This window comes from Sciurus carolinensis, chromosome 12, assembly GCF_902686445.1.
Source record: "Sciurus carolinensis chromosome 12, mSciCar1.2, whole genome shotgun sequence".
NCBI lineage: Eukaryota > Metazoa > Chordata > Mammalia > Rodentia > Sciuridae > Sciurus > Sciurus carolinensis.
Genome location: NC_062224.1, coordinates 109,621,300 through 109,648,284, shown reverse-complemented (window position 1 = coordinate 109,648,284; position 26,985 = coordinate 109,621,300). Strand labels below are relative to the sequence as shown.

Sequence of the window (26,985 nt, the reverse complement as noted above, 5' to 3'; positions counted from 1 at the left end):
AATCCTTAGAGAAGAATTTGCAAGTCAAGGACTATAATTTGGGAGATGGAGGAGGAGCTGAGTGTACGATAGAAGTTTTACTATAGAAAATTTGGAATGCGTTCCCCAACTTTACACAGAAGGGCCTGAGCGTCTCATCCTGAGGTGGTCTCCAAGGGCAGGGACTGCGACTGGAGGGTGACCATTTAGTTCAGAGCAGCGTCTAAGACCCTTGTTAAAGACCCTGTCCTAGGGTTGAGGCCTGCCCTCCGTGTGGAGCTGATGGCAGCTGCGGACACGGGGACTCTGCTCCTCACTGCTTTCTCCTGTGCTCTCTGACCCCCGCCCTAGATCTTGCTGTGGTTGGCACTGCCTGGGTGACAGAAGAGACGGAAAACTCCCTAGATGTGGAGTGGGAGAACCCGCCGACGGAGGTGGACTACTACAAGCTGCGGTATGGGCCCTTGACAGGGCAGGAGGTGTCTGAGGTCACTGTGCCCAGGAGCAGTGACCCGAAGAGCCGATATGACATCACTGGTAAGAGCCAGCGCTGGGGACATGAGGCGTTTGCTGAGGAGGGGACCATGTGCACAGAGGGTCCTGGGGCCTTAGCAATCACACTAGAACCCTAACCTCTGAGACCACCAGATGCGAGTCTGCTCTGGCCTGCAGGCTCTGCCTGGTATCCCAGAGCTGGATCCCAGAGCCCCTCTCCACAGGCCAGACTTCTGAAGTGTTCGCCCCGGGCAGCTAACCCTCCCGACAATCCTGCCCGTCTCCGATGGATTTCATGGTGTACAAACATTCCTTTTGAAGGAGGGTGTGTGGGGGGAGGTTGAGGTTGGTCTGTGGAGCACTGGGGGCGTTGGTTCAGCAGGCTCGGGTGGGGTTTCCTGTCCCAGATGACCGAGCTAGCTGCTGAGAGCCGGAACCCAGCAAAACGGGGATGCAGGGATGGGTTGAGTTTGCAGTGCTTGAAGTTTGTACAATTTTCAGGGCCTCTTGAAGAGCAGGAACGAGCAGTCCTGAGCACCCAGTTGGGCACAGGCTGTGGAAGAAGCAAGTTGGGGTCCGAGGCTTACTCGCTTCATGGCTAACCCTCCTCTGGGGTTTTGTTCTGCCCACTTCTCCTCAGCTCCGTCTTGAGACATTATCTTGGATTCCTCTGTGTTCGTGGGCTGGAGAAGGAATGTGTGCACCTCACACACACTGCCTGCCCTTTGCCCCTGGGGTCTAAATATTTGTACCAGGAGGAGAAATCTTTCAAGTTCCTTCTACCGAGAAATAACTTTAAAAAGGAGGAGAGTTAGGTATTACAGCAAGAAGGAAAGAGGTTTTGGAGGGAAGATAATTGTTGGAAGCAGGAAAACATTTGGGGTTATGAATAAAATTGGGAGATAAGTGCTAAATGGCCCAACAAAGAACCGGAGCACGGTGGACTTCCCCTCATCTGTCCTGTCCCTGCCATCTGACCCGTCAGCCTCTTCAGTGATGCCTCCTTTTCCATGGATCCCGTGGCCCTTTATCTGCCCACACCCCTGGTCTTTGGGAGGGAAGTATAACCTCTTCTTTCCCCTCCACAAGAGAAGTCCGGGGAAAGGCAGCGCGGGGAGAGGGGGCCGGAGTCCACCCTCACATCCAGCACTGGCTGCTTGTTTCCAGGTCTGCATCCTGGGACCGAGTATAAGATCACAGTTGTCCCCATCAGAGGTGATCTGGAGGGCAAGCCAATCCTCCTGAATGGCAGGACAGGTAAGAGCTACCTGGAGATACTTGCATGTTTAATCGTGTTTGCATTCGGGTATTGTTCTGGGTTGACTCTTCTCTGGGTAAAAGTTCTGGGATTTGCAGGTAGAGAGATTCTACCCGTGTATGTGTGGACATCTATTTTCAGGAACAAGAAAGGGAAAGGAGCTTTTCCTGCATCAAATTTTTCTTGCCTAGAAAGTCTCCCCCAGGACCATGGAGTCCAAGGCATTTCTGACACTTTTCTATTTATTTCAGTTGTTTCAATCACTGACTTTGGACCTAGGCACACAGTTCCATATTACTTAGGAACAGGGTGGCCTGTAATTTTTTTCTTGCCTAATTGTTCCTGATGTTCACACCCAGCCTGTCCATTTTGAAATATTTACATGGGAGTAGTGACATAGTTACCATCTGTGTATCGAGAAAATATATAATGACAAAATGTTATAAATCAGCAATTTATAAATTTATTTAATTTGTAATTTATATTAATCAGAACAGAATTTGAAAACATCGTAGGCATATATATATATATATATATATATATATATATATGACATCTACATAACAGCTTATTTATTTATTTTTACAGACTGCATCTTGATTCATTGTACACAAATGGGGCACAGCTTTTCATTTCTATGGTTGTGCACAATGTAGATTCACACCATTCATGTAATCATACATGTACATAGGGTGGTGATGTCTGCCTCTTTCCACCATCTTTCATACCCCTGCCCCCTCCCCCATCTCATTTCCCTCTACATAATACTTGAGGCTATGTTGAATTGGGAGCCTCCGACAGTAGTTCTGCTCCTGGCTTTTTTTTTTTTTTTTTTTTTTTGCGGTGCTGGAGATTGAACCCAGGGCCTTGTGCTCACAAGGCAAGCACTCTACCAACTGAGCTATATCCCCAGCCCACAACTTTTTTAGTTCTTTCCAACCCAGTTGTGAGTAGCTAGTTGGGATGGTGAGAATCGGGGTGAGATAGGGCAAGAACCGAATTCACTATTTTAACTGTTTAACAGATTGTATCTAAAGTATGAAAGAGTTATAGTTGTGTGGTTTTAAAGGATAAGATAAAATCTAGTTTATAAACTAGACAATACAGACTATGTGGCCTGCCTGAATAGTGGACTAGTGAAACATTTTAGTGAGCTGGAAAATGACAAGGACTTCCTCACTCCCAGTGACTTTCTCTGTGGCTTTGGATTCTGAGAATTTACTGTGTGCCAGGCATTATACTTCCTAAGCACTTTTCATGACTTATCTCATGTAGTTCTCAGCAATTATATGTTGTATTTCTGTGTCATATGCATAATATTATTATGCACATATGCATAATAAAACTGAGGCTTAGAGAAGTTAAACTCAGGAATCACCCAGCCAGGAAATGACAGAGCTGGGATTTGACGCGGTATGTGTGGATCTAAGCCTTTGGGCTTAGCCGCAAAAGTGAATGAAGTGCTTCTTGGCTTTGTGGTTCTGTATGAGATGAACACGTGCTCTTCTCTTACACAGGCAGCACAGCACAGAACTCTTCACCTAGGGTACCCAACTGTGTGTGGGATTTCTCTTCATATATCCAGCAGCTGTCCATCAGACACCACCTGGATGTCCTATGATTCAATTCCATTCAGACACCATGTACCTGGAGATAGTGTCAGATCCCACAGATTGAGGGCTCGGTTTCACAAGACTCTTTTTGCTTCAGATGCTAGACAATGCCAGGTTGTGATCTGTATTCACAAGCAACCAACAGTGAACTGAGGGTCCTAGGACTCCTTCCTTGGGCTCTATTAATTTGCCAGAGCACCTGCACCTCACAGAACTTAGGGGACACTTTACTTACATCCAGCTGTTTATTATAAAGGCTATTGCGAAGGAGGTTCTGCACCCTTGCTGAGCCACCACCTCCGGGGCCTCCCGCAGGATACTGTAGGAGCCCTGGTCTTGGGTTTTCATAGAGGCCTTATGTGGACGGCATGTCTGATTACATAGCTGGCCACTGACCATCCCTCAGCCGTTAGACGCTTCCCCACGCCAGCCTGGATGAGGAGAGTGGTGCTAGCCCTCTAATCTCTCGGTGGGCTCGCCTGGCAGCCGGCCTCTGTCCCGAAGCTGTCCCGGAGTCATCTTTTATCTCCTTAGCATACAAGAAACCACTAATCACTTTGGAGATTCCAAGTGTTTTAGGAGCAGCGTGCCAGGAAATGGGGACAAAGACCAAATACCTATTTCTCATTATAAATGATTGTTGTGAGCTGAGCTCTGCCTTTGACACACACCAGACATGCCCGCGTCTTTCCACAATGTCAAAACAATGAATTCACCAGCCTCATGACTTTTATCAGCTGCGATTCACCGAGTATTCCTGGTTCACTTGGTGGCATGGCTGTGTCAATCACTAGTTCTCTTATCCTATTCCAATCCTAATATCTATAACATTCAAGCCACGCATTGCACTTTACGCCATGGTATGCAGGCTAAGAAAGGGTGGACGAGGCAGAACGGAAAGCAAAGGCTGACAGAGTCGTGGGAGTCGCTGCAGGCGATGGGAAGAGGTGGAACCCAGCCAGAGAACTTGTTGGAGGTGTGGACCTGTAGGCACGGACCCCTTTGAGGCAGTTTCTAAGGGGCTGAGTCAAGCAGGAAGCTCAAACTGAGCCGAGGCCTGGACAGAGCAGGCGTTAGTGGTCGAGTCACCAATAGTTCTGACAATGAGGGCTGGGCGTGCGCTGCCCAGGACCGCCGTCCAGATGCCTCTCCTTTATGCATCTCAGGTGAGGGGTGCATTGTTCGTGGTCTGGCGTGTCTGATAAGCTCATGGGCCTGGTGTCCCTGGAATGGGTTTGATATACCCATGAATCCATGTGATTTTGATTTCATTCGATGAGTGTGCAGGTGGTCATTTTTATTAGCACAATTAATAATCGATTTTTGCCTTATGATTGTACCGTGAGACTGGGAGTTATTCTTTCCCAACATCTGGTGGTTATCAGTCAAGGGATCAGGTCATTCAGCCTGAGCACTTGCTTCAAAATGGAGTAGCTCAGGGCCACATGCTGCTTTGTAACACAGAGTGACTCAGGGCAGGGCCGGCCTGCCTGCCACGCTCACCGCACCACAGCTCAAGCTCCATTCTTTTCCTTTACTGCTGGTTCCTTCTCATACTGTGTGCTCCTTAGCGACCAAAATTTCTGTGGTTCTTCGTTGCCTCGAGAGAAGGTCTAATCTTTTTATCTTGGCTTCCCTGGATCCTTGTCCTCACCATTTCCCAACAGGAAGCCTTCCCATATCCAGACTGCTCTTGGGGCTTCCCAGAATAGAAGCCTCATTTATACACTGCATTTGTTTATGTTGTAACCCCAGCTTAGAAAATGCTCTACCATTATCCCTGTCAATTAATTCAACAAATATTTACTGTGGAGTATAATTGGGAATAAAAAAAGACGTGGTCCCTTAGAAACTAACGAAGATGACAGGTCATGATTCCTGCTCTTCAGGGGTTCATAGCAATCTCACCCATCCTTCCAGGTTCCACTCAAACCTCTGCTTCTGGGCTGAAGATTTTCATGACCACATTAAATGCCAGCCATCTCTGCCTCTGAATTCCTAGGGCATTTAATCACATGTGGCCTTGAATTCTAGTTAACCTTTCAAGTATGCTATTCCAGCTAGAATATTAGCACCCAGGAAGTGTTTTTATTACCAATTATATCCTAAAAGCAGGATGGAATGTTTTATTGAACTATAAATAAATCTGTGTTGTGTGTTCTGCTAATATAAAAAAGAAAAGCTCTTGTAACTTCTGAGGTCAGAAAACACTTACCATCTGACTGGACTACTAATTAATTTAAGAGAAAAAGGAATCTGCTTTCTCCAAATATTTTGCCTCTCATGAGATGGAAAAAGACACTGGAATTTAAGAATAGTATAAGTGTGTGCAGAGAGGAAAGGACATAGTTCAGGTGTTTTCTACTTAACAAGTCACCCAGGGGAACTTGTTAAACCAAAACTCTTGAGACCAAAGGATTTCTAAATAAAAGAGTTTATTGAGTTGTTACAGCTGCTGGCAAGAAAGGACCAGGTCCTTGGACAGACTCCTGCAGCTACCAGCAGCAGGGGGAAGTAGCAATTGGAAATATATCTATAGCACCTAGAGCCAAAGGTAATTTTATAAGATTTGGGGAAGGAGAGCACAGGTTGTTTACCTTGAACACACAATGCCTGCTGAACAAAGGGGTGGAATTACACAATGTGGGGAGGCCTTGGAATAGAAGGTGGTCAGCAAGGACGGTACTTACTACCGTTTCCACACTGGTTGGAGTTAACGGTCTGGAAAATTTATAAATAAACAGCAAGGTATCCCTGGGAAGTAAGGGGACTTAAGTCAAGTTTTCAATATACATTCAGGGATATGAAACTCTTTGTGTGTGAGTTTCACCCACAGCTGTTAACTGGTTAATTTCCCATAGCTCTTTCCTTGACCCTCCTCTGGACTTTGTAAATATGTTGAGGACATTTCTGAATTTTTCTTTTATCAAATGAATATCACAAAAGAGACAGGGTTGACGGAAAATCCTCTTCCTGTTAACATACTTTCATGTGCAGAGAGAACCTTCTGGAAAGGTGTAGCTTTAGAGTGGGATGGCTTCCAGAGCAGCAAGCACAACCAGTTCAGCGTCCTTGGAGGACTGTCCCTGGTCTTCTCCATCAGCCCCACAGCACACTTCACATTGAAGATGAGAAAAGCAGACCATTAACAGAGAGGCGGTGCCATTTGTTCGTCTTCAGTTTCTCCATCTGTAAAATGAGGGGTTGGACTAAATGAATTTAAAACCTTCTTTTCTATGATTATGGTTATTGTTTCGATAATCTCTTTGGTTCATGCCTTTTCCTGGTGAGCATAACAACAAAGCAGGCATGCTTTGCTATGATTCCACAGGCTCCCAGGCACAGCAGGACCTGTTGTCTATATTCACTTGTTAAAGTTTTCTCAGAACTTTCTCCTTGAGATGATGCAATGAAATAGCAATTTTACTTCTCTTACCTTTTCACTTTTCATTTACTTCCAATGGTCTTGCCTCTTGATACCTTATTCCCCAAATTCCTTCAGTATTCCAATATGAGCTCCTGTCAATCTTAGAACTCCTGTCCCTCAGACAGTCACCCAGCGCAAACACCAGGGGCTGAAAAACAATGACCGTCTCTTTCAGTGGAGCAACTGCTCTATTCTGGTGACTTCTGCATCTGTGAGGCTTCTGGTCCTCATTACTATCATAGTAATGCAAAGTGTTATTATTCCCATCTCACAGATGAGCAAACTGAAGCTTAGGAGACTCAGGGTGAACTAGTGAGGAGCTGATTTGCCACTTGAACTCAGATTCCCTAGAGACCAAAGTTGGTAGACTTTCCAGAAGCAAAGCTAGAGGGGAGCAGGAAAAGGAGTTCATCTTTCTGAGCACATTTTTCTAAGAATAGTGCCTTTCAAATGATTTTGTTGACACAACAAAATGACAGTCACAGAGACCTTGAGCACAGGGCAAGGGCATGCTTAGGTACTGTGGTCCAACTTTTCATGAATTCACCTTCAAATCAATGGCACAAGCGCTGGTCCTCATCTCTGCCCCCAAATCTGTGACCTTAGATTTTATATTCTGACTCTGCTCTTCTCTACTACCCAGTTGGGAGAGTCACAGGTGACCACTGTGAATGGAGAAACCGGTTTTTAGTGCCTGTGGCTGTGTGAACAGTGGACACGTGCTGTTGAGCATCTCAGCGTAGGCCTAGGACAGCCAGTCCCTCCCTGACCCTCTGCGAATCTTGTTATAAAGTAAACTTTCCTTATGAGAATGGAGCTCCTAATTAGCTTGCCTCTTCTATATATTCTGTATATTCAGGTTTTGCAATTTAGGTCCCTCTGAACTGGGACTCACCTTTATTCTAACTAACACATGCACTCAAAGGTGAGTCACCTCTCAGGTCTTGTCGGTCTTGCCTTAAATCTTTCTGAACTTAAACAGCCTTGAGAAAGGTCTCCCAGGGTGCTAGTGCCCAGCAGGAGAGATGTTGCAGCCCGAGGAGGAAGTGGGGCCACGGTTCCAAGATCCTGTCTTGCAGTCGAGGCTGCAGCTGTGACTCATTGATGATTTGGCCAGCTGGGATAGCTACGGGGAGACTTTTGCATGGAAACACTGTTTAATGATCCCCACATCCTTTCTTGGCAGAAGGGAGGTTTTGGTCTTGCAGAGCTGGCTTCTTCTAGCAGTGTGGTGTATGGTGGGGGGCCCCATCTCTGTACCTCGGCATCTGGTTCCTGTCCCGAGAACAGTTGAGGAGCAGAGCTCTGTGCAGATCCTCCTTCTTGTTTAAATTGTTGGGACTAAGAGAAGAGAAGTGGAGGTGGACGGGAGCCCTGTGTTCTAGGCTGGCTCTGCCTCCTTCTGGCTGTGTGAGCTTGGGGACTTTCATCTCCTCTCTGGGGTAAACTTCCAGGTCTCCTGGGACCCAGCATGATTTTATGCTCTTTACCCTTCTTACTCTTCATAGCCAGGTCTCTACTGCATCTCTCAAGTGCTCTGGGACTGTTGGGGGAATGGGGCCCCAGTGCTGGTGGCTCTTTCCTCCGTCTGCTGGTGGGGCTGAGGTGGATCTCTCAGCACACGTAGGCAGCCCGACCCCACCAGCCGTGGGCCTGTGCTATGGGCCTGGAAACTGTGGAAGAAGCAGTGATCTGGGGAAGGGAGAGGAGGTGGGGGCCACAGCTGGGTCCCTGGGGTATACAGATGTGGGTCACTCTGGAGAGGGTGAGGGCCAGGGACTTCAGGAGCAGGATGGCGAGGGTGTCCTCGCACTCCTCCTCCTCCATGGCTTTTCCATTCTCAGTTCCTGGCTGATTTCCCAGACTGAGAGTTCACCTTTGGAGGGCCCTCATCCTTCCCTAGAACCTGCAGAATCATTTCTTGTACAGAAAGGGGCTAGAGGACCAGGAGGGAGTCCTCTCTGTGTGCGTGATTCCTCCTGAACACCCTCTCAGAGCCTGCTGAGCCTGGGCGCGGCCCTCTGGGCGCGGTGTGCCAACTGCCCACTTTCTCCTTCCATGAGGCCTGCTGTGCCAACGAGGTATGCCCAGAGCCTGTCTCCCAGGGGCAAGAGGCCAGGACCATTTTCTCTCCTCCATTTTCTCTCCAAGTTCTGATTTACTACTGCTGCTGGATTTTAGATAATAGTAACCTTTCCGATCACACATTGTTTTGTTAATAATTTATTATTATTAGTGGTTCCAATAAAAACAGACAGATGCTAATGCTGCATGGGATGTAATGGTATAAAGTGGGAACGCATAGTCTGACAGAGTTGGGTTCAAATCCCACCTAATGTGTCTCAAAGCAACTCTAGGTCCTAGCCCTCCTCCTCCTCTGTGAAACTTTTCCTCCCCACTACTGTGCATGGTCACTCCATTCTGCATAGTGCTCAGGCCCCAAACCAACAAATCATTCACTGTATCCCATATCAAGTTTGTCAGCAGATTCTGGCAGCTTTACCTTTGAAAACTCCCAAACCAACCCTTCCGGGACCTTTGTCATTGCCGCAGTTGTCTGAACACCTGTCATCTTGCACCCAGACTATTAGAGTGGCCTCTGGGTGACCCCCACTCAACCTGCTGCAGTCTGTACTCTTCTCAGCAGCCACAAGAATCCTTTAGTAACAGAAGTCAGACCATACCATCCTTCTTTGCAAAACCCCAGAGACTTCTCATCTCAGTGTAAAAGCCAAAGTCATTACAATGGCCTCAAGGCCATCCACAGTCCACTCTTGCCCTTGTCTCACTGGCCTTACTCAGTCCCTTACTCTGTCCAGATGCATGGGCCTCCTTGCTGTTGCCTGAACACATGAGGCAGGGTCTATCAACTTGCTGCTCCTACCTGGTAGGAAGTCCCCCCAGGAGTTTATGACTGGCTGCCTCATTTCATTTAGGTCTTTGTTCAAACATGACCTCCTTAGTGCCAGAGATCTTCCCTGATTTCCTATCTAAAATCACGAAGACCATTTGATCATTGCTTGCTTTCTTCCTTTGTGGTGCTGGGGATTGAGGCCAGGGCCTTGCACGTGCTCAGCACCTGCTCTGCCCCCTCAGCTATATCCCTCGCCCCTGTTCCTCACCCTGGGCTCCCTTGACCTTGCCTTATGTGAATTCATGGTGCTGTACTGCTTGCTCACTGTCTGTCTCTTCCCAAGAGAATGTACACTCATAAGACAGTCTGAGTCTTGTTCGTTGCTTATGTTAGTTCCAAAGGCAGCTGGAACAACATGCCAAAACCTGGGTGGCTTAAAACAATGGAAAATTTTATCTCATAGTTGTGGAGACTAGAAGTCTGAAATCGAGGTGTCCCCAGGAAAATAATCTCTCTGATGGTTGGAGAGGAAGATCCTCCTTACGTCTTCCAGCCTCTGATGTTCATTGGCAATCCTCGTAATGTGACTTATACATATATTATATTCCTCAAGTCCTATGGGATCGAGTCCACCCTAATGACCCCATTTTAACTTGATTATTTCTGGAGAAATTCTATTTCTAACTAAGGTCACATTATGAGGTCCTTGGGGGTAGCACTTCAACATTTTTGGGGGGATGGGAATGGGGGAACCTGATAAATCCTTAGCTCCCAGGAACATTCAGTGATTTTTTGGAATGGGTCAGTGACTACTGTTTACTATCTGAGCAATCTTAAGTTATCTAACCTCTTTGAGTCTGGCATATACTTAGTGCTCTGAAAGTGGTGGCTTTTATTCATTTTCCATGGGAGTATCTGATAAATGCCTTGTATTTCTGCCATGAGATTTGATAAAGTAATGTATAAAAAGCACAAGGCACTTAGTATGCACTCAGTAAATGGCAGTTGACTTACTAAATGAAATCTGCACTTCCTCTGGTGATGGAACATGTTTCATCTCTACACACAAATAAAACATTGCCATTATGCTCAAGAAAGATACATTATAGCTGATAGTAAAAAATGAGACTATGTGAAGTCGTAAATTCTCCCTGGAGAATCTTTAGCATAGAGACCAAGAGCAGCATGGGAGGAAGAAAAAATGCTTAGGTGTCTGAGAGGAAGAAGCTGTTTTGTTTATTCACCCCCAAATATGCCAATGTGCATTTGGGAGTGTTCTGGTGGCATGCCGTGGATTTGCTGAGAGCAGCATCTTTACCAGGGACCTTGATGGATGTGCTTAGATGGCTTATTATAAGTTTCTCCAATGACAAGAAACTGGACAGGAAAGTAGGTATATTGAAAAAAAGGCTAAATGATAAATGGAAGTTATGAGATATTAAGGGTCCATGTTAGGTCTGGGAAATGTATTATACTTGCAAAAAATGAAAATGGTGTGGCTTAACATGAGACTCTTGATTTTTGATGTGCATCAGTCACTTGAGAGTTTGTGTTATGTACTGACTTTTAAAACTAGAAATGCCCAGGCTTATCTGAGATCTTCTGAAATGGAGTCTCTGGTGGTGGTACTTAGCAGGCACCCAGTGTTTACAATGGTCAAAAGCCCCTGGGTTAGTAGGGACATGTGTGAAAAAGATTATGGATTTTCTAAGGCCATGAGCTGAGGACATGTTATTGGGAAGCACGTGTGTCGGGGCCATGACCTGCACATTGTTCTGGGTTGGTCCTTTTTGAATATAAACTCGAGACCGGCAGGGATTTCTGTTTCATTCATTGATGACTCCCAGGGAGTCCATCCCCTGGCACTTAATGGATGTGCAGTGAATTGTGGAAGAAACGAACTCAGCTTGAAGCACAGGTCAGTTGTCTACCTGCCCCTGGCCTCTTGCCTGGTGTAGACTATGGGATGAAGTCACCCAGATGAATCAGATCTTAAAGCATCTGTGATCTTGACCAGCCAAAATGGTTCTCTCATGTTTCTTTCTCATGCATTTTTATGAAGAAATTGATGGTCCGAGGAATGTGGCCACTGATCACGTGACAGAAGACACAGCAGTAGTCTCCTGGGACCCCGTGAAGGCTGACATCGACAAGTATGTGGTTCGCTACATTTCCCCCGAGGGGGAGACCAAGGAGACGGCAGTACCCAAGCACCAGCGCAGCACCGTCCTGACGGGCCTGAAGCCGGGGGAGTCATACAAGGTGTATGTCTGGGCCGAGAGGGGCAACCAGGGGAGCAAGAAGGCCGACACCCAAGCCCTCACAGGTAACGGAAGGCCGGGCGGCACGACTCCCCAGGGCAAGGGGAGTTCGTGTTTGAATCAGGAGGTCGTTGCCACTTGGCATCAGCTCTTTGGCTAGCAGGGTAGAGGAAACTTGCAAATGCAATTTTGAGTTTCATAATTAGAAATTCTTTTCCTTTTTCGTTTTAAACTGAGAAGACCAGACTTTTTATTTGATGCAGAAGGTCATATTTATTTGGGCTAGAATTCTGTATGCAGCTCTCTCAGTAGAGTGCCTTTTTTTTTTTTTTTTTTTTCTTCTAATTTTCACTTTTCTGAATGTGAAAACTAAAGACGGACAGACAGGGAATTTGGACGCTTACCTCAGTTTATAGCGATGGTGTAGGCACTTGGCATATGGTCTGGAGCCCTCATTCCAACCATGGGAATGGTTTGCTTCGCGAGTCAACATTCACCAAATGTGCTGGTTCCGCCTTTGAACTTTAGGAACATAAGTGTTGCTGAACTTCATCCACTCATTCGGCTCAGCTTGAGCCTGCAGGTGTGCTGAGACAGAGCCTGGCTGTTCCTTCAGCCTAAACCTCCTCTAGCCTTCCCTGAACTCCGAGCAGCCTGACTGTGGTGCCTACTTGAGGTTCTAAAACACTCAACAGGAAATCGGGGAAAAGGATTTGCTTATTGTGTGGGCCCTGTTCTGGACAGTCACTCAGTCTAGAGACTTTCAGAGAAGCAAGGACATCGTTAGGAACATGGTTTTGGAGTGTGACTGTCCAGATTTTAATCGCAGCTCTGCCATTTGCTAGGCAAGTAGTTGTGGGCAAGTTCCTTCACCTCTGTTCCTCAATTTCTTATCAGTAAAATGGCGCATGAGCAGACGCATCAGAGGTCGTTGGGAGAGTTACCGGAGTTACTTCACGTGAAATACCTGACACGTGGCAAGTGTTATATAAATGACAGCAAAGATCATTCTTAGAATTAATCGGCATTTGGCCCTTGAATATTTTGTGGTGCACTGCCTGCTGGATGCTGGTGGGCCTCAGAGAGCCCACCTCTTCTCCAGGGAGGGGAGAAGTTGACAGTAAGGACTGGGAGGTCTAACTGTTGAAAGTCAGAATCATTGGGTTTTCCGTAAAGGATCAGATAGTGAGTGTCTTTGGCTTTGGAGACCAAGCAGTTTCTGTGCAGCTACTCAGTTCTTCCAGGCAGGGTGAAAAGAGCCACAGACAACAGTGTGTAGATGAACTGGCACAACCGTGTTCCAGTGAAACTTTATGACCATGTGCAGTGGGGCAGGTTTGGCCTGTGGGCCGGAGACTGCTACCTCCTTGTTTATATTACACGATTGTCTGTTCACTCGGATTTTGAGCATTGTGAGAAGAAACCCTGTGGATCTGCCCTTTTAAGACAATGGAGGGTGGACTAGAGAAGAATCTTCTCCTGTCTCAGGTGGGGGTGGTGTCAGTAAGCACCCCACCACTGGGGATCCACCGGAGGGTGGCATTGCTGCTGGGCAGGGGGTGTCAGGCATGGACCTGGTTCATACCCGGGAGTTGTTCACAAGTGAGCAGCTAGAGGGCGTTGCAGCCCCGGTCCTACTGCAGCTTGGTCACAGGGAAAGCCGGGCAGATTCCACAAGGAGGATTTGTAGAGAAGACAAGTAAAAAAGATCAAGTACGCCGAGTTATGGTCTAGGGGAAACACACACCCCTGGAACTGTGGCAACCTAATAAAAAGGATACCAACTGCAGTCTGGGGTGGGAGAGGGGTCATGGCAGGCTGTTGGAGGAGGTGACAACTGGACAGAGCCTGGGAGGCAGGTGGGAGTGAGAGGTGGCAGCAGTGTGTGCAGAGGCTTCCGGTCAGGTAGTCACCCGTGCTCGTTAAGGGTGGCAGGCCTGTGAGGGGTCGTGGTGTGGAGAGGCCGGAGTGGTAAAGCCAGCTCAGATCCTGGGAGCTGTCTTCTGTCCTTACCTGACAGCTGTCTGTGCTGCAGTCTGAACTCCGGTCCTTAAGGCCAGTCATGTCCCTTGACCACGGATTTCCCAGAGTCAATCTGCCAGGCTTGGCAAGTGCTGCCAGGCAGGTGTGAGATGCGTTTGCTCTCTCAGAGAGCCCAGCCTTTTGAGGAGTTGGTGTTTAAACACAGCAAGAAAGGCATCACCTTCTAACGGTACAACAGGTCACTTTGACTTTTAACTCTCTCTGGGGTTACATTTTTGAGGAGAATGTGGCATTTCACACCTCAAGTGCCACCTGTGGTAACGACTCTCATAGCATTTACTATGGAATGGCTCCTATAGAATTCACCCTGGCCTGTGAGGTAGCACCAACATTTCCCTCTTCCTAGAGGTGAGGTCACATGGAAACCTGGGCAGCTCTAATAAACAGGATTATTTTTATTAGCCCAGACCTCATATACCATCCCTTTAAAACTTTCTGGTTCCTGGACACAGACCTGGTGTTTAGATGGAAAGAATGGACAGCTCCTACTTCCAGGGTATTTTTCTTCCCCAGAAACGAATACAGAGGGTTATCAGAGTAATTGCTTACAAGAAGTTAGGAAGAGAAAGAGTGTGCTGTGTTAATACAGGGTAAAGGAGAAATCTGTATGTGAAGACCAATTCTTTTTTCCAAAAGCAAGTTATGGGAAAAGCGTGCAGCCTTGATCTATCTGTTGGTACTGTACCTACAAATGCTGGTAGCTCATTCTTGGGATCTGACCGTTTCCTTGATTAAACCTCCCAGTCACTCAGTCGTTGGCATACAGCAGACTCTGAGGCTGATGGAGGTGATCCACATTTGGTGAATGTGCTGGCTTTACAGGACCTGGAGGGTGGTAAAGTCTACCTTCTTCTTTTGTATCTTAAAGAAATCGATGGCCCAGCAAACCTGGTGACTGACCGGGTGACGGAGAATACAATCACTGTCTCCTGGGACCCTGTGCAGGCTGACATTGACAGGTATGTAGTGAGCTACACCTCGGCAGATGGAGAGACCAGGGAGGTTCCAGTGGCCAAGGAGCAGAGCAGCACCGTCCTGAGGGGCCTGAGGCCAGGTGTGGAGTACAAAGTCTATGTGTGGGCCCAGAAGGGGGACCGGGACAGCAAGAAGGCCGACACCAAGGCCCCGACGGGTGAGTAGAGAGAGGTCAATCGGAATTGTAAAGCACAAAAGTAAAGTTGTGCTGTGGCAGTGTTTTTAGGACACGTGTCGGATATGGTTATTGCAAGGGTTGCGGCAATACTCTTTCATGGTGCTGCCCGGTGAAGTAGGCCTTCGTAAAATGAGAAGGCAGGTGCCCCAGAGCTTGGCAGGTGTTTAATGAGTCTCTGTGTGTGTGTACTACCAAGGACAGTCTTCCTTCCGCGTGAGGGAGCTGGGCACCAAGAAGTAGCACCAAGTTTGTGATGATCCCCCTTTGAGAACCAGGGGTTGCTTTCTCCCCGCTCCCTCTTCCACACTTTTTTCTCAGTAGTGGGGATTGAACCCGGGGTGCTCTGCCACTGAGCTACACCCCAACCCTTTTATTATTTTATTAATTTTTTATCTTTTTAGTTGTAGGAGGACACAGTACCTTTATGCTATTTTTATGTGGTGCTGAGTATCGAACCCAGGGCCTCACGCGTGCTAGGCAAGCATGCTAACACGGAGCCCTGGTCCCAGCCCCAGCCCAACCCTTTTACTATTTGTTTTGAGAGTGGGTCTTGCTAAATGACCCAGGCTGGCCCTGGACTTGCCATTCTTCCTTCCGCAGTCAGAGCTTAGGCTTTTCCAAACATCTTCTTTCCAGACCTTGACAGCCCCCAAAACCTGGTGACTGACCAGGTGACGGAGAATACGGTCACTGTCTCCTGGGACCCCGTGCAGGCCGCCATCGACAGGTACATAGTGAGCTACACCTCCGTGGATGGAGAGACCAGGGAGGTTCCTGTGGGGAAGGAGCAGAGCAGCACCGTCCTGACGGGCCTGAGGCCAGGCATGGAGTACGCCTTCCACGTGTGGGCCCAGAAGGGGGCCCAGGAGAGCAGGAAGGCCGACGCCAAGGCCCCCACAGGTAACGGGCCTGCGTCACACTGGCTGTGTGCAGGCTGGTCTGTGCCGGCCGGTTTCCTCCTCTGACCTTGGCAGATGGGGCGGCTTCGTGGGCTGGGGCTTAACATCCTTCACACGGAAGGGAGCACCTCTCACCTCCTTGAGTGGCTTGCAGTCTTCACAGATCGACGGTTACTGCCCGTGGTCCCCCATTCCTCCTCTGCCGTGCACCCTCCTCGTTGTTCAAAAGCTGAGTGTTTCTTGGTAAGGAGGAGGTTTGAAGAAACAGGCAGTGTCGGCCGAGAGAGCCAGCATCCTGATCCCAAACCAACTTAAGAAAGACTTCCCACCTCTTCACACCCTTCCTGTGAAGTGTGTTCTGGTCTCTGCCTTTCGGATGAATGTCTAGGCAGAAATGATCGCTGTGTTTTTCTGGTGAAACACAAGACAGGGTCTAGTGCCCCATGTCCATTTCTTGGGGAGGGAGGCGTGCGTTTCCATGAGTCCAGCCTCCTTCCCGGTCAGCTGTTCGCAGGCTGACTACCTGCTCTCCAGGGTTGCTGCTCAGAGGCTCTCGAGTCTCCTCCTTGGACTTGGGCCACCGTCCTTTCAGCTTGCTTAGTGCAAATTCTGGTGCACGTGTGTTTGACACACTGGGCGGAGTAAGCTGTGGAGAGGCCAAAGGTCCAGAGAAAGAGCTGCGGGGGGCAGGAGAGGCCAGGTCAGGAGGAAGGGGGCTGGGAATCAGGAGGGAGGAGAAGTCAGGGCAGGAGCAGAGGCCAGGGGTCGTGGCGCGCCGGGCTAGATGTGACCATCACCGCTGGTTTGGGCCTCTCAGGCTGGGACAGAACCCGGCCCCTCACTCTGGGGTGCCGATCATGCCCCTCTCCTGTGCTGCCTCCTTGAGGATCCAAGAATCCAGCTGGTAGACAAAGTCCGTGTCCTGACACCCCTGAAAACCAACCTAGGAGGAGGGAGACCCTGAGAACAGAAAGCCACCTCTGCCCAGCAGTGGTCTTGCTCTCTGGTGCCTGTGATTTATTGATCACAGGGTTTACTGATCAGCACTTTTCCTCTTAGACATTGACAGCCCCAAAAACCTGGTGACTGAGCAGGTGACAGAGTACACTGCCACCGTCTCCTGGGACCCCGTGGAGGCCGACATTGACAAGTACGTGGTGCGCTACACCTCTGCTGACGGAGAGACCAAGGAGGTTCCAGTGAGGAAGGAGCAGAGCAGCACCGTCCTGAGGGGCCTGAAGCCAGGCGTGGAGTACGCGGTCGATGTGTGGGCCCAGAAGGGGGCGCAGGCGAGCAGGAAGGCCACCACCAAGGCCCCCACAGGTAGGGGCCTCGCCCTCTGGCCGTCTAACGCCTTTCATGCTAAACCTGTGGGAGGATGTTTTTGTTTATTTATTTTTATTTGTTCCTTTTAGTTTTACATGACAGTAGAGTGTATTTTGACATGTACATACATGGAGTTTAACTTCTCGTTCTTGCGTTTGTACGTGTTGTGGAGTTTCATTGGTCTGTATTCATAAATGAAGAGAGGAAAGTCATGTCTGACTCATTCCACCACTTTTCCTATTCCCATCTCTCCTTCCCTTCCTTCTCCTTCATCTAATCCAATGAACTTCTATTCTGCCCCCGTCCTTGTGTGTTAGTATCAGCATATCAGAGAGAACATTTGGCCTTTATTTTTTGGGGTTGGCTTATTTCACTGAGCATGATAGTCTCCAGTTCCATCCATATACTGGCAAATGCCATAATTTCATTCTTCTTTATGGCTGAGTGATAGTCCCTCATGCACATATATCACATTTTCTTTACCCTTTCAGCTGTTGAAAGGCAACTAGGTTGGATCCATAGCTCAGCAATTGTGAATTGAGCTGCTGTAAACATTGATGTGGCTGTGTCACTGTAGTATGCTGATTTTAAGTCCTTTGGGTATAAATCTAGGAGTGGAATAACTGGGTCAAATGGTGGTTCCATTCCAACTTTTCCAAGGAATCTCCACACTGCTTTCCAGAGTGGCTGCACCAATTTGCAGCCCCACCATTCATGTGAGAGTGGGCCTTTTTCTGTGGGAGGAGGTTTGGTTTTCCTCTGACACTGGCAGACCTGGATGGCAGACTTTGTCATGGGACTCCCACCATCCTTCAGTAACTTTGAATACATTATCTTGTAACAGGTCCTGAGATTCAGCTTCATATTTCATAAAGATTAGTGGTGACTTGTCATGTCCACCCATGGTTCCTCCAGTTGTATGTTTTCTTTGTGGTTAGTCCTTTTTAGAAAGGAAAGAGATATAAAGAAGTCATGTATATTAGGAATTGTGTGCTGGGTACCTGGGGAGGTGACTTTTGCTGTGATCACTAGGGAACAAGGGGAGGTTATTGCTTTCTTAGTGGATAAATCCTGTTTAGAATCATCTTTACTACATTTGAGGATTGCACAGTTGTAGTTATGTGTGATAACAGTTCACAATTTTGGTGCTTTTCCATCTCTGTTCTTCATTTTTCAGGAAGTCTTCTTTATATGCATTTACATATTATAAAATTTGCTCCTTTACAATGCACAGTTGGACAGTTCTAGTGCATTCACGGAGTTGTGCAGACATCACCAGAGCCTGTTTCAGCACCTTTTCATCACCAAAGAGAAACCTCATATCCATTCCCAATAGCTCCCTGTCCCCAGTCCCTGCAGCCCCAGGTAACAGCTGCTGTCTGTCCGCAGATCTCCCTGTCCTGAGCTTTTCCCATCCAGAGTGAACATAATCTGTGGCTTTTTGTGCCTGGTTATCTTCATGGAGCGTGGTGTTTTCCAGGTCCATCCATGTTGTAGCATGCATAGGTACCTCATTTTGTTGTGAATTAGTATTTCAATGTACAGTTATATACTTTTTATCCATTCATCAGTTATTGGATATTAGAGTTGTTTCCACTTTTTAGCTATTTTGAATAATGGTACCACGAGCATTTGTGTACAAGGTTTTGTGTGCACATGTGTCTTCATTTCTCTTAGGTATATGCCTAGAAGGGAACTTTCTAGATAATTTACTAATTCTGTCTTTAATCTTCTGGGCACTACCAAACTATTTCTAAAGTGTTTGTGTCATTTTACATTCCCACCAGCAATGATTGATGGTTATGTTTGTGTGTGTGTGTGTGTGTGTGTGTGTGTGTGTGTGTGAGAGAGAGAGAGAGAGAGAGAGAGAGAGAGAGAGAGAGAGACTGGGGATTGAACCCAGGGCCTTGTGCATGCTAGAAAATTACTTTATCACTAAGCTATAGCCTCAGTTCTTAAAATATTTTGACCCAGGGTCTTGCTAAGTTACCAAGGCTGGCCTTGAATGTGTGATCCTCCTATCTCAGTTTCCTGAGCAGCAGGGCATACCAGGTACCACTTTGCCCACATGAGGGTTATTTGTTGAAATAGCAGAACAGAAATCTGTTGAGGTAGCAGAACAGGAGCCAGGCTGCCTATGCAGCTGACAGCGCTCTAATGCAGGATAGTATGTCTATATGTCTCTCATCTGATGACTCATGGTTCAGTTCATGGAATACTCATGGGTTATCAAGGTATCTTAAAATCTATTTAGTGAAGGGTCACATTTACAGATGAGGAATGTGAGGTGCAGTCAGAGGTAGTGAGGGGTCCTAGGCCACGGTGGCTGAGGACAGAGCTGGAGAAGATCCGTGGTCTGCTGCCTACAGCCAGGCTGCTTCCTGACCCTCAGCCATGCCTCAGGTTTTGGGGTGCCGCTCATTCCACTCTTCTGTGCTGCCTCCTCAAGGATGCAAGAATCCAGCTGTGCAGACAAGATCTGTGTCCATAACACCCTTGAAAACCAACCTAGGAGAAGAGAAACCCTGAGAACAGAAAGCCGCCTCTTCCCAGCAATGGTCTCACTCTCTGGTGCCTGTGAGCAGGGTTTATTGATCAGCACTTTTTCTCTTAGACATTGACAGCCCTCAAAATCTGGTGACTGACCAGGTGACAGAGAACACTGCCACTGTCTCCTGGGACCCCGTGGAGGCGGACATTGACAAGTACGTGGTGCGCTACACCTCTGCTGACGGAGAGACCAGGGAACTTCTGGTTGGGAAGGAGCAGAGCAGCACCGTCCTGACGGGCCTGAGGCCAGGCATGGAGTACGCTGTCCATGTGTGGGCCCAGAGGGGGATCCAGGAGAGCAAGAAGGCCTACACCAAATACCCCACAGGTAATGAATGCCATTCTTTGGGAATGTAACATGTTATGCTAAACCCTTGGGAAGCTGAGTGTGATTTTCCTTCTCTGATATTGGCAAAAATGGATGATTTGTAGAAGACCTGAATGATAGACCTTCTTCATACTACTCACCTCATGCCTTCATACTGTTTAACTTGTAATCTTATCAGAAGGAGCCTCTATTCAGTCTCATAATTTGGGTTCATAAAGATTAATGATGATTAGACATATTCACTCACTGTACCTCCAATTACATATTTCTTTTGTGGTTAACCTTAAAAGACTTCTAAGAAGAGAAGAGATTCAAAGAAGCCATACATGTAGATCTATGAGCTAGATGACTTTTGTGTCTGTCATATGTAGCCTTTATGATGTTGAGATAGGTTCCTTCTATTCCTAGATTCTTCAGTGGTTTTAGAATTAATGGGTGGTTTTAGCATTATGGGTGCTAAGTTTTGTCAAAGACTTTCTCTGCATCTATTGAGAAGTTGATTAGAAGAATATGTGATTTTTGTCCTTAATTGTATTTATGTGGTGAATGACATTTATTGATTTGCATATGTTAAACCATCCTTGCATCTCTGGGATAAAATCAACCTGGTCATGATATATGATCTTAATATCTTGTTGAATATGATTTGCTAATATTTTATTAAGGATTTTTGCATCTAAGTTTATCAGGGATATTGGTCTGTGGTTTTCTTTCCTTGATGTGTACTTATCTGGTTTTAATATGAGGGTGATATGGACTTCATAGAATGAATTTGGATGTGTTCCATACCTTTCTATTTCATGAAATAATTTGAGAAGCATTGGCATTAGTTCTTCTTTAAACATCTGGTAGACTTCATCTGGGTCTGAGCTTTTCTTCTTTGGAAGACTTTTTATCACTGCTTCTATCTCATTGGTTACTGGTCTTTTTAGATTTTCTGTGTCTTCTTGATTCAGTTTTGGCCGTTCATATGTGTCTAGAAAGGTATCCATTTCTTCCAGGTTTTCCAATTTATTTCAAAATAGTCCCTAATTTTCAAAATAGTCTCCTTTTACATGTCAAATTTTATTAATTTGTGTCTTCTCACTTTTCCATTGGTTAGTTTGGTCAAGGTCTTATCAATAATGTTTATTTTTTCAAAGAACCATGTTTTATTCCATTGATCCTTTATATATTTTTTTTAATTGTCAGTTTTATTGATTTTAGCTTTTAGCTTCTACGGGTTTTGAAATTTGTTCTTGTTTTTCAAGGACCTTGAGATGCATAATTAGGTAGTTCATTTGAGATTTTCTGATTTTCCTATATTGGCACTCATAGTTATAAATATTTCTCTTAGCATTACCTTCATAATGTTCCAGACATTCTGGTATGTTGTATAACTATTCTTCTCTTCTCATTTTAAGAATTTTAAAATTTCTCCCCTGATTTCTTGTATCATCTACTCATCATTCAAGAGTGTATTGTTAAATAAAACTATAAGATAAAAAGTATATTGTTCAGAGCTGGGGATGTAGATTATTGATAGACCCAGACCCTGGGTTCAATACCCAGCACTGCAAAAAAATAAAAACAAACCCAAAAGTTTATTGTTCAATCTCCATGTGTTTATATTGTTTCTTTAAGATTTTTTTTGGTATTTTTTTTTCTAATTTCATTCCAATATTATCTGATAAGATACAAGTAATTATATCATTTTTTTTGAATTTCCTAAGGGTAGCTTTGTGGCCTAAAATCTGTCCTTTTTCGATGTTTCATGAACTGCTGAGAAGGAAGTATATTCAACTGTTTTGGATGAAATATTCTATAGATGTCTTTTTTTTTTTCCACATAAGGGAGTTTATTAAGCAAACAGTGTCTCCCTGCAGGGTAAGAGAGAAAATGAGAGGAAAAGAGAAAGGAAAAAGAAAGGGCGTGCACTACAGAGAGTGGAAAGCGAGGAGGAGAAAGAAAGCAAGTCAGGGGGAGAGAAAAGCAAGAGCTAGATGTCTTTTAAGTTCATTTGCTTTATAATATTTGTCAGATGCAAAGAGTCTTTACTGAGTTTATGTCTGGAGAACCTATCTATTGGTGAGAAAGGTGTATTGAAATCATCCAGTATTATTGTACTGGGGTCTATTTGAGTCTTTGAATAGTATCTGTTTTATGTAATTAGGTGCACCAATATTTTTTGTATAAATATTTACTATTGTTGTATCTTCTTGTTGGATTGTTTCCTTTACCTGTATGAAGTGATTATTTTTGGCTTAAAGTCTGCTTCATCAGACATAAGATTAGCTAGCTACCCCTGCTTGTTTGGGGCTCCATTTGCATGGAATGTCAGTTTCTATCCTTTCACTTTCAGCCAGTGGCTGTTTATGCATGTAAGGTGAGTCTCTGGCAAGCAAACTATAGTTGAGTTTTGTTATTTTAATTCATTCTGCCAGCCTATGTCTTTTAATTGGAGAGTCAAGACCATTTACAATCATGTTATTATAGAGAGATATTTATTAATTCCTGACATCTTGATTTATTGATAATGTTTAATTTGATCCTATTTTACATTTTCTTACCTACTTCTTAAATGAGATTGTTCATTTGTGCATGCACTCATGATTTTATTTTTAAATTTCTTCAGTGTGAAGTGTTTCTTTAAGTATTTTCTGTAGTGCTGGCTTAGTAGTCATGAAGTCTTTTAACTTCTGCTTATATTGAAAGGCTTTTATTTCTTATTTGATTCTGCAGAATTGCTTTACTGGATATAGCAATCTTTGTTCACAGTTATTTTCTTTCAGGGCTTGGAACACATCATTCCAAACCCTCCTAGATCTTAGAGTTTATGCTGAGAAATCAGAAGTACTTTTGATCATCTTGCCTTAAAATGTGATCTGGCATTTTCTCTTGAGACTTTTAAAATTCTATCCTTATTCTGTATGTTAGGCATTTTAATTATAATGCATTGTGGAGAGATTCTTTTTGATATTGTCTTTTTGGAGTTTTGAACACTTCCTGTATCTGAATGTCCATCTCATTCTCAATGTTTGGAAAATTTTCTGCTCTTCTTTCCCTGAAAAGGTTATTCATGCCATTAGCTTGCATCTCACAATCCTCTTCAATTTTGATAATTCTTCAATTTGGTCTCAATGTAGTCCCAGAGTTCTTGTATATTCTGATCATGGTTACTTATCTTCTTTTCTTAAGCATTATCTGAATGTTCAAGGCTGGCCACTTTGTCTTTCAGCTCTGAGAGTCTCTCTTCAGCATGCTGTAGTCTATTAGGGAGACTTCCAACTGAACATCTTGTATGATTTCTTGTTTCTTTCATTTCTAAGATTTCTGTTTGATTCCTTCTCAATATCTCCATTTCTCATTCATATTCTGTACTAAATTCCTTGATTCATTTGGTTATTTTTATGTATTCTTGTGGAATTCATTGATCATTTTTATTATCATTCTCTTGAATTTTTAATTAGATATTTCATCCATTTTAATATCTTTGGAGTCAGTGACTGGTGAATTATGAAATTCAGAAGGTGTCATGCTACCTTGTTGTTTTGCTTTTATGCATCAGTTGGGATTTATTTCTCTTCCTTTATCATATCTGGGACTTTTAAAGTTACATCCTTTCTTGCCAATGAGTCTAGAGTGATCAAGATTGAGATCCCCTTATAGGTGTGATATCCAGTCTTTGTGTTAATTCTCTCTGTTTTTGTTATAGGAGTACATGTCGTTAAGTGGGACCTGAGGACACCCATAGATATTCCTACTTGGGGCCTGGTTGTTAGTTTGGGGTTTTTGTCTTTTCTATTCTTTGAATTAAAGTATTACTGAATTTTGGGTGTGGTTAGTGTGTGGAGCAAATCACACTGCCTCTTGACTGGGTGTAGTTCAGAAGCAGAGTCTCTACTCTCTGAACTTGTAGTTCCCTCTGGTTTCCTAGCACCTCACAGAAAAGGGTGAAATAAATAATGCAACCACTGAAGCAAATAATATATAGCATTAAAATAAATACCCTGTGCCTACTATGACATCTACACACTAATTACCTATGCTGGGAGCCTGGATCTCAGGAGTTTCCTGAGAATTCTCCTCATGGAGCAGGGGAGCCAGCCCTCCAAAGCTCCCACACTCTGCTGCTCACAACTGTGGTCTTCCAAGGCCTTGGCTCTGAGAGTAATCATGCCCACCAGTCCACTCCCCACCCTGTTCGGCTGGTCACGGGAGCTGCCCAACTCAAAGGGAAAGTGAGTCTCACTCCCCGTGGCATCTCTGACTGGACTCTCCTGGGCACCATCTTCTCTGTGCCCTTTCACTCATGTTCTGCCAGGTACACCCTAGGCCACAGGACAGGTGCTCGCCAGGGTGGTATGGCAGTGTGTTACCATCTCCTGGTTCCTGCCGCAGCAGGCTGCAGGGCAGCTGCCTCAAGGTGGCTGCCGCCTCTGCTCTCTGCAGCCAGTTGAGAAACAGCACTTTTCAAACATCAGTTCACTGTGCAGCCTCTGGATCAGGTAATTTCAGGCTCCTTTTCTAATCCGTAGAGTTTTCCTCTCTAATCTGTTCACTGTGTTTATTTCTGTTCGTATCACCCTGCCTCTGCAGTGAACCAGTGTGCTCTGTCTTGTTCTTTGTCAGTGCGCCTTTCCAACAGTGCATTTCCATAACTGTGCTCTGTCCCCCGCCTTGCAGAGAAGCAGTTCTCCTACTGCTTGAATTAGAGCCTCAGAGCAACTGGAAATGCAGTTTTCCTCTGATACGCCACACCTTGAAGATCTCCACAAATTCTATTTAGAATCATCTTTACTACATTTGAGGATCCCACAGTTGTAGTTATATACAATAACAGTTCCAGTTTTGGTGCTTTTCCATCTCTGTTCCTCATTTTTCAGGAAGTCTTTTTTTATATGCATTTGCATACTATAAAATTTGCTCCTTTACAATGCACAGTTGGACAGTTCTAGTACATTCATGGAGTTGTGCAGACATCACCAGAGCCTGTTTCAGCACCTTTTCATCACCACAGAGAAACCTCATATCCATTCCCAATAGCTCCCTGTCCCCAGTCCCTGCAGCCCCAGGTAACAGCTGCTGTCTGTCCACAGATCTCCCTCCCTGAGCTTTTCCCATCCAGAGTGAACATAATCTGTGGCTTTTTGTGATTGGCTTCTTTCATGGAGTGTAGTATTTTCCAGGTTCATCCATGTATCAGTACCTAATTTTACCGTGAATTAACATTTCTTTGTATGAATATATCACATTGTCTTCATCAGTTCATTGGTTGCTGGGCTTGTGGGTTGTTTCCACTTTTTAGCTGTTGTGAATAACGATACTTGGACATTTGCATATTAGTTGATTTTTGTGCTTCTGGGGATCATACCCATGCTAGTCAAGCATTCTACCACTGAACTTGACCTTTACAACCTTGTATGCAAGTTTTGTGTGCATATATATCTTCATTTATCTTAGATATGTGCTTAAGTGTAGAATTAACTGAATCATTTGGCAATTCTATCTTCAACTTTGAAGGAACTCCAGATATTTCTATGGTGGTTGCACTGTTTTGCTTGCCGAATAGCAGCGGATGAGGCTTAATTTTTTAATTTCTTTTTTCCTCAGAGGAATTTGTTAAAGTAGAACAGGAATCAATATGTCCATTTTGCAGTTGAGAATACTCAAATAAGTGAAATTCAGAATTTCTACAAATTACATAGCTGATGATTCATGGATTGATTTGTAAATACTCATGGATTATCAAGGTATTTTAAAATCTCTTTAGCGAAAGGCCCACATTTAGAGATGAGGAACGTGAGGGGCAGTCAGAGGCAGCGAGGGGTCCAAGGTCAGAGCTGGAGAAGGTCTGTGGTCTGCTGCCTGCAGCCAGGGTGCTTCCTGACCCTCAGCTGTGCCTCAGGCTGGACCCAGGAGCAGGCCCTTCTCACTCTGGGGTGCTGCTCATTCCTCTCTTGTGCTGCCTCCTTGAGGATCCAAGAATCCAGCTGTGCAGATAAGTCAGTGTCCATAACACCCCTGAAAACCAACCTAGGAGAAGAGAAACCCTGGGAACAGAAAGCTGCCTCTGCCCAGCAATGGTCTTGCTCTCTGGTGCCTGTGAGCAGGGTTTACTGATCAGCACTTTTCCTCTTAGACATTGACAGCCCCAAAAACCTGGTGACTGAGCAGGTGACAGAGAACACTGCCACTGTCTCCTGGGACCCCGTGGAGGCTGACATTGACAAGTACGTGGTGCGCTACACCTCTGCTGACGGAGAGACCAAGGAGGTTCCAGTGGGGAAGGAGCAGAGCAGCACCGTCCTGACGGGCCTGAGGCCAGGCATGGAGTACAGAGTCTACGTGTGGGCCCAGAAGGGGAAGCAGGAGAGCAGAAAAATCAACACCAAGGCCCCCACAGGTAGGGACATTACTCTCCAGCAGTCTAACACCACGCTAAGTCTGTGGGAGGATGTTTGGTTTTCCTCCGACACTGGCAGACCTGGGTGGCAGACCTTTGTCATGGGACTCACGCCATCCTTCAGTAACTTTGAACACGTTATCTTGTAATAGGTCCTTGGATTCAGCCTCATATTTGGGCTTCATAAAGACTAGTGGTGATTGGTCATGTCCACCCACTGTACCTCCAATTGTGTTTTCTTTGTGGTCAGTCATCAAAGTACTTTTAGGAAGGGAAGAAATATAAAGAAGTCAAGTACTTTAGGAACTGTGTGCTGGGTAGGTGCTTTGGGAGATGGCTTTTGCTGTGATCACTAGGGAACAAGGGGAGGTTATTGCTTTCTTAGTGGATAAATCCTGTTTAGATTCGTCTAGA

At 45.6% G+C, this 26,985-nt stretch overlaps 1 protein-coding gene across 1 annotated transcript in view; it reads left to right on the top strand.

Moving 5' to 3' along the window:
* The window catches only part of Tnn (tenascin N), a 59,726-nt gene that overhangs the window by 6,579 nt on the left and 26,162 nt on the right, over nucleotides 1-26,985 (top strand). The window contains exons 4-10 of the mRNA XM_047521208.1: nucleotides 331-516; nucleotides 1,642-1,731; nucleotides 11,689-11,952; nucleotides 14,799-15,062; nucleotides 15,720-15,983; nucleotides 19,923-20,186; nucleotides 26,308-26,571. Of these exons, the coding sequence (XP_047377164.1) occupies nucleotides 331-516; nucleotides 1,642-1,731; nucleotides 11,689-11,952; nucleotides 14,799-15,062; nucleotides 15,720-15,983; nucleotides 19,923-20,186; nucleotides 26,308-26,571 (1,596 nt within the window). The remainder of the gene's footprint in view (nucleotides 1-330; nucleotides 517-1,641; nucleotides 1,732-11,688; nucleotides 11,953-14,798; nucleotides 15,063-15,719; nucleotides 15,984-19,922; nucleotides 20,187-26,307; nucleotides 26,572-26,985) is intronic.